The following is a 19,180-nucleotide window of genomic DNA, read 5'->3' as shown; positions in this document are numbered from 1 at the left end:
GGCCGGGTGGGGCCGGGCGGCGCTGCCATGGCCGGGGCGCTGCTGTGGGCGCTGCTGGCGGCGCTGCGGGCGGGCTGGTGCCTCCTGCCCCAGAGCGGGTACCTGCACCCCGACGAGTTCTTCCAGGCGCCCGAGGTCATGGCAGGTAAGCGCGGCGGCTGCGGCGGGGGGAGCCCCGCGGCGCCCCCTGCTCCGCACAGCCCCACGGATGCGAATCCCCGGGCACGGGCGGGTGTTCCCGGGCGGTCCCCGGGGCCGCAGAGCTCGCTGTCCGCTCTGGCACAGGGCAGGGCACAGGGCAGGGCTCGCTGTCTCTCTCTGGCGCGCCATGGGGCTCGCCAGCCGGGCAGGGGCGGGTCTGCAGGGCTGGGAGGGCGATGGGTCCGCAGCGAGTTGCGCCTGGAACAGCATCATCCTGACAGGCCCTTGACTGAAAATGAGTGGTGCGCTCGTAAAGCCGGCAAGGCTGACACCAGCGTCTCAAAAGTCTGGGAGCTGCTCTGCATTGCGATGCTGCTGATAGTAGCATCCCTGCTGCTGAATAAAATCTATTATGTATGTATGTGTTTTTCTTTTTCTCTTCCTTTATAGGAGATATTTTAAATCTACAGGTCTATTACCCTTGGGAGTTCCTTTCGAGCTTTCCTTGCAGAACAGTTGTTTTCCCATTAATGACATCAGGAGTTACCTACTGGGCAATCAAGTCTTTGCAGCAGCTGGACATATGTTCAAGTTGCATCAACAGCTACACTCTTCTTGTATCACCTCGCCTTCTCTTTACAATCTTTTCTTTCATACTTGACTATAGTGTTTATCGATTAGCCCCTTTCTGGGAAGCAGATCTGTGGAAAGCGCTGGTGCTTCTTGCTGGATCATATGTCACTCTGGTGTTTTATACAAGAACTTTTACCAACACACTTGAAGGACTTCTCTTTGCACTTCTCATGGTACTGGTTTCCTCAAGGAAGTCCAAGGGAAGCTCAGTGGAGCCTATAAACAGCCCTCTCATAGGTGTTATAACAACTGCTGGATTTTTCAACAGGCCAACCTTTCTGGCATTTGCTCTAGTGCCCCTGCTTTACTGGGCAGGTTTAATTGTTAATTCTCAAAAGAGCATTAAAACTGTCATAAATCACTTTTTGAAGCTTATCCTATGTGCATGTTTTACTGCTATTGTTTTCATAACAGCTGACACCGTTTATTTTACTTCCATGAGCTTAGACAACCTCTACAGCATTAACAAGGGCAGCCTATTTGATGTAATATTTCAATTACATGAGAAAATGGTAGTAACCCCCTTCAATTTTCTCAGCTATAATCTTAATCCTCATAATCTTGCACTGCATGGAAGTCACCCACGAGTTACACATTTTACAGTCAATGGAGTAATGCTCTTTGGTATCTTACATATTCTGGCCATTGGTGCTGGGTTTAAAATGTTAAAGAAATATGTCCATCAATTAATACGGGTCAGATACCATGGGCTGCCTGGGCAGTTGGTGCATTCTGAGGGCAATCCAACATTACTGCTGTTTTATTTTGTTCCTTTGGCATTTCTCTCCCTGTTCAGTCACCAAGAGCCTCGGTTCCTCATTCCTCTCATCTTGCCGCTGGTCCTGTTCAGCGCATCACAGAACAGAGCTGTGAAGTGGAAACACCTCATCGTTATTTTCAATCTTCTCGGGGCATTCCTGTTTGGGTGCTTACACCAGGGAGGGTTGATCCCGTGTTTGTTTCACTTGGAGCAGCTCATCCATTCTCCAGCACCCTCAAACCATCCAAGACACTACACTCTACTCTTTGCTCACACCTACATGCCTCCGAGGTTTCTGCTTAATATCAAGAAGACAGACATGCACGTAGAAATCATTGATATGGCTGGGTCTGGAGAAGAAACCCTCTGCCAGACAATAGAGCATCAAGCAAGCAATTTTACCTGCAGTGGCTGTCATATTTTTGTTATAATTCCTGGTACAGTCAGAGGCACAATTACAAAATGTGGTGTCTCATTCAAGAACGAGACTTTGATATTTCCACACTTATCAATGGAAGACCCACCACAAATGCCCATCCTATCCAGTGGAAATTGGAGAAGTCAGTTAGGACTACACATTCTTCAGCTACACAGAGATCAGCACAGCCTTTAGATTTTAGGTAGAACAATGTTTTAGTTTTTCACTTCATTTGGGCATGGTCTGAAGGGGCTGTGAGACCTTTCTCTTCACAGGTCCACCTTCAGCATTCAGTAGTGGCACTGGGAGCTCCCCATAGTCTCTTTATTCCCATTCTTCATGCTGTTCTGCTCACTAGTATAGCCAGTTCTGGATAGAACCTGCTCAAAACTTGAGTTATTCAGCCCTGTGGTGTTTCATATGAACTTCTGTAATTTTCCAGATGAGAGAGGATGACATTAGAGCCCACCAGAACTGTGATTCAAGCTTAGCATTTTCCATGTGAGATGTATTTTTGGAAGTTCTTACAATCTCTGATGGGGTTTGTGGACTGTGGGGTGTTTAGTGATAATAGGCATTAACTCATCTGTTGGAGAGAGGTCACAGGACTAAGCAAAAGCTGGTCTGATGAAGTGAGGTTTTATTTTGTGTTCTTAAAAATTCATTAGACCAGACTGCAGTCACAGTACAGGCACCACCACTCTAACTCTGTCTTGAGTGGTTTTGCCTTGAAAAATCCCCATCACTTATCTGACAGAATCTGATTTAGATGGAAGATGCTTCAGCCTAAGTACTTGTGCTAAATCCCAAAATCCAAGCTTTGCCTGTTTAGCCTTCCTTGCCACAGTTCCATCCTCGCGGATGTGCTTCACACGTGCTGCCCCCAGAGCTCGAGGAGGCTGCGCTGTGGTGGCATTAAAGCCCCGGTGCCGCCGCTGCCGCCGGGGCGCTCCTGTCCTTGCGCGTTCCCGCCGCGGTTGTCGCAGCTGTCGCTGCTCTGTCACGACAGACTCCAGCACAGCGCGCGGCGGGCCCTGCGGGGAGCTGTATCGAGGAGCTGCGCAGAGAGAAAGCGGGTAACAGAGATTTGATCTTTTGTGTTCTTGGACCGGATGGATCTCTGAACAGGCTCACGGCAGGGTCAGAGATGCACCAGTTCTGCCGGGGCGCGTTTGCAGACCCGAGGGAGGAGCCGCATCCCCTGCCCTCCTCCCCTTACTTAACTGCTCCCCATTAAATCAGCTTACTGGGAACGACAAATCACATCCTGGCCCTCCACTTGAGAGCAGTGTCATCTAAAATTGGGATACAAATAACGGCTTCAGCTGAGAACGACATATCTGTGTAATAGCACAGCACAACTAACTATCTGGTTTTGCCTATGTGAACTTCTGGCTCCAAAACATCCTAGCATGGAGGGCGATACTAATTCAGCACATGCATTGTAGGTCAAGCCTCTCTCTATGAAACGAATCTGACACTTGAATTATTTCTGCTCACAGAGCTGGTAATGCTTTCGGCAGCTCTTCACCCACACAGCTTTACATAAGGTCTTATGAGCCAGGTTTTCAACAGAGACAAGACTATAGGTTGCTGCCAGTCTCTAAAGGGATGCTAAGAGAAATGCACATGTGAAGGACTTGCCTGTATTTTCCAAACTATAGGTATAACCTAGATTTTTAGGGAACATAGCTCTGCTGTCTTGTAAAGCATTTTGTGTTGTCTCCCCTGTATGTCCATCCTACATCCATCATTCCTTGTTGCTGACATGCCTGTAAATTACGTGTGTGTCTGGGGGGGAAGGGGCTGCATATGTGTTTGTACTGATGACTCACAAAGTAATGGAAGTAGCTGTGAAAACTCTGTGATACCAAATGTATTTTCCAAGTTAATTTCCTTTTTGCTCTCTGGGAGGACAGCCACGTGCCACAGCTGGGACTCCATGTCCTGCTTGCCATTTTCACCTTTCTTAAACAGCTCAAATCTTGAACATTATTTTCATAGAACTTACGAACTCTGGCAATCTGAGTGGGGTGGATCTTGGAACTCTTCAGGAATGAAATGGAACACCATTTCTGTGGCACAATGACTTTATGGCTACACAAGTTAACTGCGACAGAGCCAGGAAGAGAACCTGGACTACAAATACCAGCTTAGACTAACAATTTACTGCTTTTGTCTCATAAGTCAGGCCTTTATAATTTACACCTTCAATGCAATTTCTTCATCCATGCACACCTGAGTCTTTGTTGGTGGGAGGTTTAATTTTACCAGCAATACTGGCAGTTGTTCTCCCAGGTAATGTTCAAGGTTCTTGTCACCTGGGGTGATACAAGAAATGGAAATGATTCTCCAGTTAACTAAGCCTCGAGTCAGCTGGACCAAACAGTGAAATGTGCTCTGAAGGAAGGTTAACTGCTTTAGTCTCCTAGATGTTGTCAGATACACCATTTAACCAAACCAGCCCAGTGCATCACATAGGATGGGTGTATCCTTTTCTGTATCTATATTTAGGATAGCTCTATTGGTCATTTTCCCCCTGTAAACCCTTCGTGCTACCATAGACTTGAAGTGTGCTTTTAGGATAGCTACTGAATCTTTTACCTTCCTGTAAGATGGGCATTATCCTATCCATCATCATCCACACTAAAAAGCCTTTTTTGTATCAAAACTGTATAAAATGTAGAATATTACCGTTGTATAGACAGACATTGTTACAGGCACTCCCATGAGAATTGTGATTTTATTTCAGGTTTCTGATCAAGCACTTAAAAGTGGCAATCTTGACAGCATTCTGGATGATGTTTAACATGAGTCTGAAAAGTAACAATCTTGACAGCGTCTTGGATGATATTTAACATGAGTCTGAAAAGTGACAACCTTGACAGCGTTCCGGGTGGTGTTTAAAGTGACTCTGCTTGTTCCTGAGAACTGTGGAACGCGTAAAACGGCTTTGAAATGAAAATCCATCACACGGATGAGCAGCAGCAGCAGTTTCATGAGTCCATGCGATATGGGACGCACCGAGCACTCCGCAGCTCGCCGTTCGCAGCTCGTCGTCCGCGGGGGTCCATAGAGGCTGCTGCGGCCCGGCCGTCACCAGCACCGTCCCCCACCGGCGGCAGCGCAGCCCAGCGGGGGCCGCTCCCGCCGCTGCTCCGGGCCCCACTCAGGGGCGGCCGCCGCGGCCCCGCCCGCGGTCCTTGAGCTCTGCGCGGAAGGCGTCGCGCAGGCGGAGCAGTCGCGGGCCCAGGTCGTGCTGTGCGCGGGTGATCGCGGCGGCGGCGGCGCGGGCGGCGGCGCGGATGGGTCGCGACTGCGAGAGGCGCTCCACGACCCGCGGGCTCGACAGCAGCAGCAGCAGCGCCCTCCGCAGCGACATGGCCGCCGCTCTCGCGAGACCCGCCGCTCCCGCAGCGCTCGGCGTGAGGGGGAGAGCCCCGCCGCTCTCGCGAGACCTGTCGCCACCACGCCCCAGCCGCCGGCGCGCGGGCAGCGCGTCATTGCGCGCGCAGGGGCGGGACGGGCTGTGCTGGACTCGGGCTGTGCTGGGAGGGCTCGGGCCGGGCCGGGCCGGGCCGGGCAGGGCAGCGCCGCCATGAGCTCCGGCGGGACGCTGAGCATCCTCCGCAGCGACTCGTACGCCGAGCTCAGCCAGTACCGCGACCAGCACTTCCGGGTGAGCCTTGGCCGGGGTGGGGGCTGAGCGGGCCGGGCCGGGCCGTAACGCGCTGTTCTTGCGGCCCAGGGGACGCGATACGACCAGGAGCGGCTGCTGAGGAAGAGCTGCACCCTGTACGTGGGGAACCTCTCCTTCTACACCACCGAGGAGCAGATCCACGAGCTCTTCAGCAAGAGCGGCGACATCAAGAAGGTCATCATGGGGCTGGACAAAGTGAAGAAAACAGCCTGCGGCTTCTGTTTCGTAGAGTATCCTTGTGGGGCCCTGCAGGGATGGTCAGGGCTTGGGTGAACTGCTCTGCACTGCAGGCTCTGAGCCACGGGAGAGGTTTGCTAAAGCGTCTGTGGGGGACACAGGCGTGAGAGGGCCGTGCTGGACTGGGTAGGCTTAAAGGTCATTTCCAACCGTGATTCTGTGATTGAAACATACACTGCGTGTCGAGAGGGGGTAACAGATTGCATTCACTGCGACACTTACACCCAGATACTTTTTAGGTAATGGACCTGAAGTAAATTCATATTCAACCTACCTTTTTAGGTAGTTGACCTCTGCAGTAAATTCATATTCTCTGTGCCCAAGTTTCTGTTGGCATCTTGCATCCCTGTTGTGTGACTTCATTACACATGAGTGTCTGAAGATGGTTTTGTAACTGGTTCCAATAAACTTACCAGAATGGTGAAAGTTTGCAGCATGAACTGAGCATGCCTGGGGCTTCTCACTCGTTAGTAATAGAGCTTTGTGCTGTCAAGGGTGAGCTTGGTTGATGAACTCAGTCCCATATATGCATTTTTTTTCACATTGCTCTCTTTCACTAGCAGTTTTCTCAGCTTGTGTTGCTTCACAGAAGCTGTTGCTTCTGAAAGTAACTGAGCAGGAGCCTAGTACAAGCAAAGACTTGGTTTTGTAGCCCGTTTGATACTGTTCTTTTTTCCATGTGTTGAAAATAGTAGTCTGGTTTTTTTCATTAACCTGTTCTTGAGGTATTATGCAAGAGGAGATGCTGAAAATGCGATGCGATACATCAACGGAACCAGACTGGATGACAGGATCATAAGGACAGACTGGGATGCAGGATTTAAGGAGGGAAGGCAGTATGGCCGTGGAAGATCAGGGGGGCAGGTAGGTTGTTGTACAGCTTGGGTTTTTAAGGTGACTTTGCCAAATGTCTTGGTTTTGAATGAACACACTCAGAACAATTTCAGAAACAGCAACTTCTGAGTCATTGTTTAGGATGTGTGTAAGGCATCTGATCAATGGCATTGTTAACCTGCCAAGCACAGATAACATTTTCATACATTTCACTGAAAGTACTTGCAGAAACAACTCTTGGTTACCCTGGGAGATCATGCTTATAAGTAAGCCCAGAAAATCTAAGGCTGTCAAGAGCACACAGGGCAGCAGTTGTTTTACCTAAAGGAGCAGGTGGCAGTGGCTGTTACCACCAAAGCTTGAGACCAGGAGACCAGCCATCCTTACTTGGACTGCCTTGACTGAGGAGTCCCCTGGATGCTACTGAAAAGGAATTTGGTTTATGCTGTTCTGGGCTTCTGCATGATGCACTTTGCCTTCTGTTTTGTCAGTCAGCTCTGTGTGGCAACTTGCTTGCTGTGAACTCACTGTGACTGTGTTGTTGTGGTGTAACAGTTTTTGAGAAATTGTCTTTACTGGACTTCCTTTTTCCCCTCCTTCGTAAGGTCCGAGATGAGTATCGGCAAGACTATGATGCTGGAAGAGGTGGCTATGGCAAAACTGTTCAGTGCCAGTGACTTCTCAGCCTTACATGAGAACCAAATCTGCATTGTAAATGTCACCAGACATCAGTCAGGTCTGTTGCACACAAATTTATGTCACTAGTAATTCACGGAAACTCCTGCCCATGTTTCTGTGAGCACATCCTATGTTCCCCTACCTCTTCTCTTTTAATATCAGGATCCAAAGCGTAGCAGAGGACCTGGAAACAAGGTTTTAAGCAATAGAATGTGTGAGGCTTTGGTCTCTAAATGCTGCTGGAACTTACTAAAAGGAGCAAAGATTTAATGTTATGGTGCTTTTTTTTTCACTGAGAAAACTTGATTATTCTACCACTGAGTTTTGTTTACATTGGTATCACAGGGTGGAGAGCAGTGATAAAGGATGATTGGTGGATGTTTCACAAGTGAAAGGAAAAGGCAAAAAAGCCTGAAAAGGAAGTGGAATTTCTAGGGAAATTTTCCAGTTTCTAGGGAAGACTCAAAGTTGCAGATTTTCTGGGGCTACTGGATTAGTATTCTTTTTTCACTGGTGCTGTTCCTGTAAGACTTACATGAACAGCATAATAAAACAAATCAGATTGGTGAGCCCAGAAATCATGAAGACCCCTGCAATCTTCTGTTAAGTATAATGTGCATACACAGGTGCCAAGTACAGTTACCCCCGAAAATGGGGCATTTGAGGAACTGTGTGTATAACGAGAAAGTTTATTCCCAAAATACATTTTCTATTTGAGAAACTTGATTTCAGACAAAGGTGAAAACAGAAACAGAAGTTTTGGGAGAAGCCTTACTTTCTGCTGAGCCTCTACTTTCTACTGAGCCTTACTTTCTACTGGGAATGGTAAAAGAATTGCAGGATTGCACAGATTGCTTTGTTTGGGTTTGGTTTTTTTAATCTTCCCCCATGGGTCCTCTTCACACCACTGATTTATATGATGGGATTTTGATGCATTGCAGACACAGGTATAAAAATTATGATCCTGACATCCATGACTTTGACCAGCTGAAATTAAATAGTTTAAAAGGAACTGTTAGAGAGCTTTGGAATTTTTTTATGGACTTCTGAGCTTCTTGGAAATGGCAATTCATAAATTTTGTCCAAATCCCTTGTTGTCCATAACTCCTTAGAAAACTTTGAAGTGTCAGGTTATCTAAAAGTTGATCTTTACTGACTGTCAATACTGTTGGAAATACCAATGTGTTTCTTCTGTACAGTTGGTCACAGCTGTTACTGTAAATAGGAAATGCACTGAGATAGAACAGCTGCTTACTTGGGCAGTGTGGGTTTGGCTGGGCTTTGAGTTTTTTGGCATGTGGAGTAAAACCAGAGTTTTGGGATCACTCGGTGCTTGTCTGCGAACAAGAGTTTGAACAAGGCTACCTTTTCCTATATAGTACATTTGATTATGAGTTTACAGCCTGTAATCTGCTCGAGGACACTGCTGAAGTTTTATTTTTCATTGTATCAATTTTGTATTAATATATGTGTTACCAAAAACTCTAAAGTCACTTTCTTTCAAATAAAGCTGTAACATTAAAATGGTTTGTTACTTTTTTTTAAGGAATCCATGAGAGAAAGGAGCTGTATTCAGATTGGTGCCTTTATTCTTTGTTCTAGTTTCTTTTAAGATGGAGAGAAGGAATATTTCTTCCCTTGACTGGATTTTCAGTCTTGTTCAGTTTACTTGGATGCTGAAAGATGTTTGGTTAATGTTCTTCATTCTGGTTTGGAATTTTGGGTTACAGAACAGACATTAAATTATTTACTGATACTGAAGGGAATGTAAAAGTCTTTGGTGTGTAACAAGTAATTTTCAAGGTGTGCTTCCTTATAAAAATTATGTTTAAAATTAGTTTTGATTGTAAGTGCTGCAAGACTAATTCTCAAATGAAATGGAGGTGCTATTAAGATTTTCTTTCACAACAATCACTGTCCTTTGCTGTATATGTGCAATGTCTATGGAAGGATTCTCTTTTAAAGTGAGATTTTCTGTTTTGAGAGATTTCAATCAAAATGGGATTTAAAAACACATGTTGTATCATGTGAACTCTTAAACTCTCAGAAGTGCTTATAGAGGAAACTGATTGAACACGGTTTGATTTTTGCCTTCCCTGACTGAAATCGGGTCTGGCTTTGTTGAAGTTACAGCTTAATAAAAGAAACTGAATCAAGTCTTTAAAACTTCACTGGGGGCTTCTTCAGTTTTCTGACATGCTGGCGCATTTGGATTAGGTTCTCTTGGAAGGACAGGATCTCCCAGGATTTTTCATGCTAGTTCTTTATAATTGTATACACTTCTATGGAAGTTCAAGCTTTGTGTTAGCTTTTCTAACTATGTGTTCATTATAATCAGCTGTTTCTATTGAATTGTGTCCATAGGGAAAAACAGCAGCTAAGAATATGAGTGGAAGCTCAGATATGCCTTGATAGAAGGGAGGCTGTTAGAAATTAAGGCAGCAAGAGCTTTAGTCTCTCCCTCAGACTGGTGCAGGCTCATGGTGGGGTGATTTATATGCCTCTCTTAGGTAGCAATAGCTGCAAATAAGATTTATATTCATAGCATTTGGGTTTTGGTATTACAGGGTAAAATCAGTAGAGTATAAATTGGAACATTAAGCCCCTTTGTTTTCAATGACTGACAAAATAACCCCTGTTACCAGTGTATCCCTGCAGGCTTGTTCCACGGTGGTCTATATGTTAGTCAGGTTACTTACTGCCTTGTGCAGTGACAAATTCCTGCTCAGGCTGGTGCCAGCACAACCACCATTGTGTTATGGTCCTTTCTACATAGATAATTCTGAAAAAAAAAATGTAAGCTAATATCCAGCACCTCTTCCTCTGTATTTTGTCACATTGGGCTTCTTGTGAAGGTAAAATTGATGAAAACTGCCAAAATGGACATGATTTGTACATGGTTTCATCTCTAGCTGGAAGACAATCCCATGCAAAGGAATGCAGTCCACAGGGACTATAAGTTGTCCATTTGAGTTTCTAAAGCACGAGCTGTACCTTATGCTAGAGCATGTAAATAAGGATGAATTAGAGTTGCCATTTTTCTTTGCAATCTCCCGGATTTCTGCTCCTAACTGAGTGTATTTGGCACTTTCAGGTAAGTGTAGGGTCTAATGTCACCACAGGTGGAGTACCAAAAAATCAGTGAAGACGGCAGAAAGAAGTGTCCTGGACTTCAGAACTTTGTGTTTGGGAAGTAATGGCCTGGTTATTAATTGTCTGCTTTCATATGTCTCCTGCCTGTTCCTGGCTGAACAAGCTTTTGCACAAGGAATTGGATGTACTCAGGGCTGCTCTGTAGTGCAACTCCTCTTTCTCCCTTTGGGATAACTAGATGGTGTGTTTCTCATGGCTCAGGGTAGGAGGTCTCCCTGCCCTTGGATAGCTGAGACCAGGTGTTGTCCATCACTGCTTCATTTGTTTTCCTCTGCCACGTAGACAGGAAACTTATTCAAGGTCAGCTGTGTTTGTATCCCAAGGTTGAAGTGATGGTGTGAACTGAAAGCAGGCCTTGCTCTTTCATCAAAAACATGTGCTCTGTTCAGACTGGACGAGAAGCCATGGTAAAGGAAAGGGAGACTTCTTGCGGATCAGCTACTCAATTTTTTAAGAATTAATTTATGACTTGTATGCTGAGGTAAAAGGCTTCCAGCATAAAGCTCCTTCATGGCTTATTTTCAGACCTTAAACTGATTGAACTGTGGAAATGAGAGAGCTTCTTCCTTTTCCAGACACAGCCATCAGCACTGCACAATGGACACTATGGAGGTTTAAGTTAAGCAAATTGGTCTGTTGTGTATTCCAGAGGCTTGCACAGCTCTCAGGGATATGTACACACAGAGCTAGGACTGCACTGCAGGCAGCTGAAGTTCCCAGTACTGTGTCCCATTATAGACATAACTAGGCATGATCAATTTTAGAAAACAGAATCTGAGAGAAAAACAGATCAAAAATCTTTCATAATCAACTGCATACTTATGAATTACTCTTAAGCTTCGCCCAGGGACATCTGTAGGTCCTGCTTTCATACCACTTCACAGTTACATTTATTTTCTGTAGCACGTTGTGGATCAGGATTGAGCAGAGTCTTCAGTGTTCCATTCTAATTTCAATTCAAATTGTCTACACTTGGAGAATCCATAAAATTTTAGTATTTGTAAGTTAAGACACTTAATTTCACCCAATGTCTGCACCACACCCCTGTCAGTAGAAGACAGAGTTACATGAGATGAAAGTTTGTTGACCTTGACAAGTTACTTTCTGAGAGGAGGAGAGATGAGCTCTTGTATTAGGGTTCCACAGCTGATGAGAATCAACCTTTTGTCACTTCTTCCTAACCTGCTTTCTGAGACACATGTCCATTTACTATAGTGAGGCAATATTTTCCAAGATTATTTTAGCTTCTACCTGAAGGCTATTTGAGTATCTATTTTGGTGAGTTCTTTACTGGGGGGAAAAAAAAAGGTAAATAATGAAGCCAAACTCTTCTTTGCAGCACTGAGTAGCTGGTAAGTGTAGATGTGACAGAAATCTTTTGAGTGTCAGACGCTGGAGGGGCAGCGCGGGTGAAGTGCCCGGGGGATCCCTCTGGTGGCCACATTGCCAAGTGAGGTTACAGCCTTTGTGGAGCAACGCCCAGCTGGGATTGCCCTTGTGCTGTCTCGAGATTTTGCTTTAATTTGTGTTGCAGAAATGGCCAAAACCCTAATTTTCATCTGTAGACTATTCCTCAGAATGGGGGCAACCAGGCATCAGGATTTGCTGGTTTGTAGCCAATCTCTTCCTGCAAGTTACAATGCCAAAAGGAAATTCTGATTTTCTAGTTAGAATATGTAAGAATATGTTAAATATAATAATATATTATATGTAATATATTATATATCATATATAACAGATATAATTTATGTAATATAACAATAATACATACTTGTATTATTATACTTGTACATCAGTAGCTCACATGAATTACTTCAAATTGAATTTGTTTCAGTTTTCGGACTTTATTACTTTAAAATTAGGGTCTTATTAATTTTACACTTTGTGTCCTTATTTTTATGGGAAATTTTCCTGACTTTAAAAAGTATTGCTGCTCTGTTCAGCTTAATTGATTATAAATTGGTGCTTTTTGTTGCATATTTGATTTTCTGTAATACCACTGTTTTGAAACAAATTTACTTTTTGTGAAAACAAAAGCCTTGTCAGCTTGTCAGACTGCCACAAGGTGTCATGAGAAGCCGTGTCTCCTCACGATGAGGGTGTGCTGTCAGGATTCCCAGTCAGCTGAGTAGTTGTTGTGGAACAAACTGTTCTCAGGGCATCTCATTTCACCGTGCAGCTAAGGCAGCGTCTCCATTTCTTGAAAAAACTCTTTCATATTGCTTGAAAATCAACATGACTGGAGACTGATTAAACTGTCTTGTAACATGGCCCGAAGCAGCAGAGTTAGGAGTGCTTTACTTTAAGGGCTCAGTGCTGCAGAGCTGAAAGGCTCTGTCTTCAGAAAGGCAGTAGCCACAGCTGTGCAGGCTTGCAAAGGCCTTGTTTATGGTTTAGGTTTTGGAGGGTTTTTTCCCCCCCTGAATTTACTCCAGTATGAAGAGGAATATGTTTCCAGGAACTGGAAAGAACTTCCCATTAAATCCAGGAACTTTTTCCCCTTAAATCTGCATTTCTGCTTTAAATTCCCAGCTGAATTTGCTCTTTGGAATCTACATACTAATTTGAGAGAGCGTTTAAGCAGCAGCCTTGCAATGCAATGTTCCATCCCACACAACTGTCAGGGGCAGGCGTGTGGTGTTGTCTGAGCCTACCAGGGGGGAAACTCAGGAGGTATTTTTTGAGTTCCTCAGATCTCTCACACACACTCCCCATGTCATGGTGGATGTTTTGATTGTTTTATAGAGTGCAGTCCTGTCAGGAACTTACTTTTATCTCCCATGGAGTTGCGCGAGATCTGTGTGCGTCGTGCTAAAGTACTGAATGTGCTTTAATGAACTTTACTTATTTCTTCATAAACTAAACATGTAACACTGTTAACATGCAGGACAATTCTTGAAAGTTCTTGTGGGAGCAGCATTGACTCAATTTGTGTCTCAAGGTGAATCAGGGAAGTTGAGTAAAGTAGCATCACAAAAAGTAACCAGGATTTTGTCCAAATTCACTTGTAGGACAGAATTTTTCTCAGAAACTAAGGGCATGATGGCCAGCAAATACTGAATGGTCTGCAGAGTTTGACAGAGAAAGACGTTACTTCAGAAGAGCACAGAAAGCTGGAAGGATGTGAAAAGAGGGAAATTGGGAGCTGATTTGTGCTAATCCAGTAATTCAGATTCTAGATTCAGAATGATCAGAAAGGCAAAGTTAATAAAACATTAAAAGAGGCCCAACAACCTGAATAAATTCATGGTGTTTATTCTGTGTTTGATCATAAATTTTCTCCTAAACATACTTAATTGAACTAAAACAGGCATGAGAATGATTCATTCCCTGTTAGACAACACAATCACTTTGATGTACATGAACAAGTAGTACTGTTCCTCATGCTCTGTGAGTTGTCTCCTGGTTGGGCCAAGTACCTGACAGGCTGGAGTTCCCAGACCCAGAGCTGTCCTGAGAGGAGAGAAAATACATCATGCAAAGCTGTATGCTGGATGTACCAGAGCTTTAAGGTGCTCAGGGTTGTGGTGGCCCCTGACTGTGGAGCTGGATGGGCAGCACTGGAGAGGACCTGTTTCCACAGGGTGTTTACAGGTGGATGTGTCTAACCCACCCACTGAAGGACAATCAGCATTCCAGCTGGTAAAACCTTCAGAGCACAGAACAGCTGTACCATGGCTGCCTTCTGTGTGGAAGGTCCAGCCTTTTCCCTGTGCACATGACACCCCAGCAAAGTCCTGATTTCCCCTTTTTTAATGGTTATGGCAGGTGCCTGCTCTGTTCAGGAAGAGAGATTTATTGCAGCTGTTAATTCTAGGAAAATCTGATATATTCTGTGGGCATGCAGGTACATCCACATGAACTTTAGTCTACACTGAAGTTAACATGAGATACTGGAATCCGTATTTCAGTTTTCGATATTTTACATTTTAATAAATTTGAAATTAATATTTTAGTGCACATAAAGTGCGTAATTGCTTCTCAAAAATTACCTTTTCATTGTTAGCTAGAAGTTTATATTGTGCTACGTAATTTAACAAGGAAATTCTCTCTTAGCTACATATCATTACAATCCTAGGGAATTAGCTTCTTTGTGGCTTCCAAATACACAGATATGTGAACAAAGGCCAGTGTAAATATAGTGTAATAGGTCTTCTAAAAGCAAGTCTTAATTTCTTTTATTTTGAAAAATCTGTCATGTAATGGATTTTCTAATTTAGAAAACATATAGTTCAAATCCATTTTATGTTAATAACCTTTAGAAGTAATTAATTATTTCTAAACATTTTTTACTGCTGGATATGGTGTTGCCAGAACTGCTGTCAGTGACAGTATAGCTTACAGTTGAGATGTAAAACTGCAAAGGAATAGTGGTGACAAAAGCTAGAAATAAAATCATTTTCTATTCAGCCTTCCTTTTAAATGGAGGAAAGGTGTTCCACATTTGTAAGGATTATATTATTGCTTTTCACTCATGATTCAAAGATAGATATTGAAAGGGGGAAAGTATAAAACATCATTGTGTCATTAGGAATTCTAGAAAATGTTCTATTTCTGATTCTTAAAGGAAGCCTTCATGTCATGAACAGCATTTCCATTTGTGGAGAAAAATGTCAGAATAGTTTTCTGAAAGTCTATATAAAATGAATGTTCCTTTTGAATCCTTTATTCATTCAGTTTCTGTGCACATGTAAAAAAATCATTGAAGAATTAATAGAAGCTATGTGTAAAATTACATAAAAGCCCCTCAGTGAAATTCCAGTGTTTTTTATAGTATTCACAGCTTAGTTTTGGAGTGAATTAACTGTTGATTTCAGTAGGCCTGAACTCATTAGTTAAATATACCACAAGGAGGACCTATTTTCCTTTCATTTTATCCAGAGTGGGTGAAGAGTCAATTCACAGACTTAGTGGCATTACTGTGCATAGGCCTGGGAAGGGAATGGGGGACAAAGTGTCTGCTGTCATATTTTTAAGAGAAAAGGATCTCAATTTCTAGATTTGAGCGACATAAGAATATTTCTGCTAAGTGTGCTGAGCACTTGAACTTTTAAAACTTCACTTATGTGCAGTTATTTTCTTTATGCACACACATCCTGTGAACGTAGAGTTGAAAAGCTTTTTGCATCTACTTCTGTATTTACAGTTTCTTAATCAGAATGTTGCACTTCTGCAATGGGGGAAAAGGGACCATGTTGATGAGTGATGGTGATGCAACATCCATGTCAACAATGTCATCATTGCGGGTCTGCATCACAGCACATTTGTCTTTTGAGTTCTCTTTGTCATATATGAAATTCACTGGCATCTCTTGATTTTTGTAGGAAGTTGATTAGTTTATGGGCTAACTGTGGTAGGAGCAGAGATGCTCTTAGCTCTGTCACTTCTGGACATGAACTGGTGGATCATTGTGACGCTGAGCTGTTCTCAGTGCCTCACTCTCATAGCAGCAGCAGCAGCACAGGGATCTGCAGGAATGACAGCCATTACTCTTGGACTGTTTTCCTTTTTTTTTTTTAATACAGTCTTTGTGCTGATTCTTACAGCCTATTATATCAATGTACTAAAGAGAAACCTGAGTATTTGATTTTTTGCCACAAAGCCAGGAAATTGGGAGATGTTTTTTTTTAATTAAAGCAATACGATTCATACTTTCCTTGAAGAACTCCAGTTAAGCATCTTAGATCTTCTGCTGAATGCTGCAAGAAAACACTTCTGTATTTGCCAACTGTTAAAGAAGTTTTGAAGAAAAAATTTTAGATGTTTGGTAGTATTTCCCTATTTCTTGGTTAAGCTGCATATATTCACTTACTGATAGCAAATTCTGTTTCTGTGGTTGCAAAATTTACCACAAGTAGCCTGTCATCCTTCCTGTAAAGGACAGGAACACAGTCCTATCTAAAAAGTGGTATTTGACGGTTTCCTCTCCTCCTGTGGTGGGTGCTCTATGCAGCTGTAATGCAGCTGTTCTGAGTGCAGTGGGGAGCACAGGGGCAACCTGCTCCCAATGCACAGCCCACTGCTGCCCTTGGAAAAATTCAAAGTGACAGGAAGCCTTCTGAGGCCATATGTCAGCAAAGCAAAGTTCAGAGCAGGCCGAACTGTAAGCACAGGTTTAATTTCTAGCACAGTTTTTGAGGCAGTTGTGTCTGGATCATTAAGAACAAAAGTTTTCTTCTCTGAATTACCTTTATGTGTCAGGAGTTGCTTGAGAATTTTCACCGAACTTGGAAATACCTTCCTGAGAAGCTCATGTTTAACTCTCGTACAACTGTCAGGACTTACTGCATTTCCTTCATTTTTGTGTGTGAGTTACCTGTTTTATATGTTAAAGAATCAAGAATTGGTAAGTGTTTCCTTTGTTGAGGCTTTGCAGCTGTGATCTGTACTGAAGGGACGTTTCCTCTGTGAGTGGCCTGGTATCTGCAGTATCACTCCTGGGAAACCTGGCACATGGACAGCACAGTCTTTAAAGCACTTCATCAGGTCTTAATTCCTTTTATGTTTTGGAACCCCGAAATGAACTGACTGAATGTATCTGATTAAACAATAGCTTAATATGAGAAAAGTGGCAGCTTTTTGATGTGATTCTTAGTCAAGAAAACAGAATGTTCCTTTTCTATTTATCTAACTAAAGGAGTAGTATAATACAAACAGGAAAAGCTGAAATTGTTTATCTTGGGCCTTGGTTGACCTGCATCAGGCAGGCAGAGATTAACTTCACAGGATCACAGAATAGTTGAGGTTGAATGAGACCACTGAAGACCATCCCATTCAACCCCCTGCTCACAGAAGGGTCACCTAAACATGAAGCAGGTTGCCCAGGCCGGTGTCCAGTCAAGTTTGAGCAACATCCCAAGGATGGACACTCCACACCACTTTCTGGGCAACCTGTTCCAGTGTTTGAACATCTGCAGTAAAAAGGTATTTTATTGTGTTCACATGCATTTTCATGTGCTTTAATTTGAAAATATGGTATAAATCCATTTTTCATGTAAAGTTCCCATGTTTTTTGAAAGTGATACTGGAATTTGAAGTGTTGTGACTTTTGATTTTGATGAACCTTTGCTTCCTTTCCACGATTTCTTTCAGTGTCCCTGCTGCAGCAACTTACCAGCTAGAATGTCCTTTCCAGCTTAAATTTCTCACATATTATCTTTGGTTTGTGCTCCAAGCTGCATGCATGCTAATACCACATTTGATTGCTCTTCTCTGCATCTGTGCAATTTGACCAGCAGTGCTAGTGGGGCCTTCTGGGCTAATGTGTGGAAAACCTTCATATCATTGCCTTGCTGTGACTTGGCCTTGGGAATGTCAGAGCTGCCAAATGTGTGCTGTATTCTGCTTCAGTCCCGTGTTGAAGATAACTGGGGTAAGTCTAATGATGTTGGAGGTGCTGGGACTGACCCCCCAGCTGTATTTGTAGCTGCAAGTTTGGTTGCCTGCAGTCTTACAAAGAGCCTGCCCAGTATTAAATTATAGAGTAAAGTCATTGAAGTTGGAAAAGACCTCCAACATTCTCAAGCCCAATCTTTAACCAAACAACACGTCATCAACTAAATCATAGCACTTAGTGCCCAGTATCAGTGATTCACCTTGCAATTGGTGTAAAGCCTGTGACATCTTCCCAAATAATATAGTTACAGTCACCATAGTCCCTGGATAGTTGTTAACACTTAGTTAAAATTAGCCAAAATATTTTATATTCCAAGAAATTTATTTTCTTGCTCTTTGTGACATATTTGGCTCTGGCCAGAATGTTCTGACACTATTTTTAGTTATCCTTCCCCTCACTTCTGTTGCAAAACAACATGTATTTTTACTTTTTGCTGGTACATGCTACTTTCACACATGAGTTCAGTTTCACCAGTGATCACAAACAGATGGATCAGTTGTGTCTGAGGATTAGTTTAATCCAAGTGTTGCTGGGCTAATTGGAGTGGACTAGTGGATATGTGCCTATCTTTTTCTTATACATGTAAATTAAAGTGGAATTTTAAATTGGACCTTGTCTTCCTGTTTCTGTCCACAAAGAAGGGGCAGAAAGGGAAAACATGTCGTTTTTGACACATCTTGAATCTGGTGATTTTTTGGGAGAGCCATTTACTTGGGAGAACCATTTTCTCTGTAAGATGTATTTCAGGGGCTGTTTTGAGTGCATTAGGCCGGGACATGCCAGAAATGGGGTTAATTCTGGGAACATCAGTGGACAGTGGAAGTCTCTCTTCAGAGCTTCCAGCAGTGGCAAGGAGATCAGCCAGGTTCTGTGTTGACATAAGGCTTTTCCCTATCATTCTGCAGAGCATGTCCCACATAAGCCAAGCTCTAAACAGCACTAATAGATGCCAAACACATATCTTGCAGCTGTGTGAGAAAGGTGTTGAGTGGTTATTTATCATTCTCACTCACTCTGACTCAATGAGACCCACATTACCTATACAGAAAATTGTTTGGGAGGGATAATTCTCTACATCTTTTCATGAAAGAAGCAGTTAGTTATTTATCACCAGATAAATGGTCTTTATGGCTGTTTATGGTTCTTCTGCTCATGAGAGTAGGAATATGTGGGGCTCCAGGAAGTAGCAGAACTCTGGGAAGATTTTGACAGATGCTACTGTAATGAGTG

At 43.4% G+C, this 19,180-nt stretch overlaps 2 protein-coding genes across 2 annotated transcripts; both read left to right on the top strand.

Annotated features, from left to right (window-relative positions):
- Window positions 1–16: 16 nt before the first annotated feature.
- Window positions 17–5,112, top strand: PIGZ (phosphatidylinositol glycan anchor biosynthesis class Z). The gene is made up of 2 exons (XM_071566431.1): window positions 17–145; window positions 592–5,112. Exons 1-2 carry the CDS (start codon window positions 28–30, stop codon window positions 2,145–2,147), a joined length of 1,674 nt encoding a protein of 557 aa, XP_071422532.1. The 5' UTR covers window positions 17–27; the 3' UTR covers window positions 2,148–5,112.
- Window positions 5,113–5,443: 331 nt separating this feature from the next.
- On the top strand, window positions 5,444–9,566 carry NCBP2 (nuclear cap binding protein subunit 2). Its single transcript, XM_071566432.1, has 4 exons — window positions 5,444–5,631; window positions 5,701–5,882; window positions 6,615–6,753; window positions 7,329–9,566. The coding sequence occupies exons 1-4, from the start codon at window positions 5,551–5,553 to the stop codon at window positions 7,398–7,400; spliced, it is 474 nt and encodes a 157-aa protein (XP_071422533.1). The 5' UTR covers window positions 5,444–5,550; the 3' UTR covers window positions 7,401–9,566.
- The last annotated feature ends 9,614 nt before the right edge of the window (window positions 9,567–19,180 follow it).

The sequence above is a fragment of the Pithys albifrons genome, chromosome 11, assembly GCF_047495875.1.
Source record: "Pithys albifrons albifrons isolate INPA30051 chromosome 11, PitAlb_v1, whole genome shotgun sequence".
NCBI classification, from domain to species: domain Eukaryota; kingdom Metazoa; phylum Chordata; class Aves; order Passeriformes; family Thamnophilidae; genus Pithys; species Pithys albifrons.
Note: the sequence above shows the minus strand (reverse complement) of the source record. Positions and strands in the feature narration are given on the sequence as shown.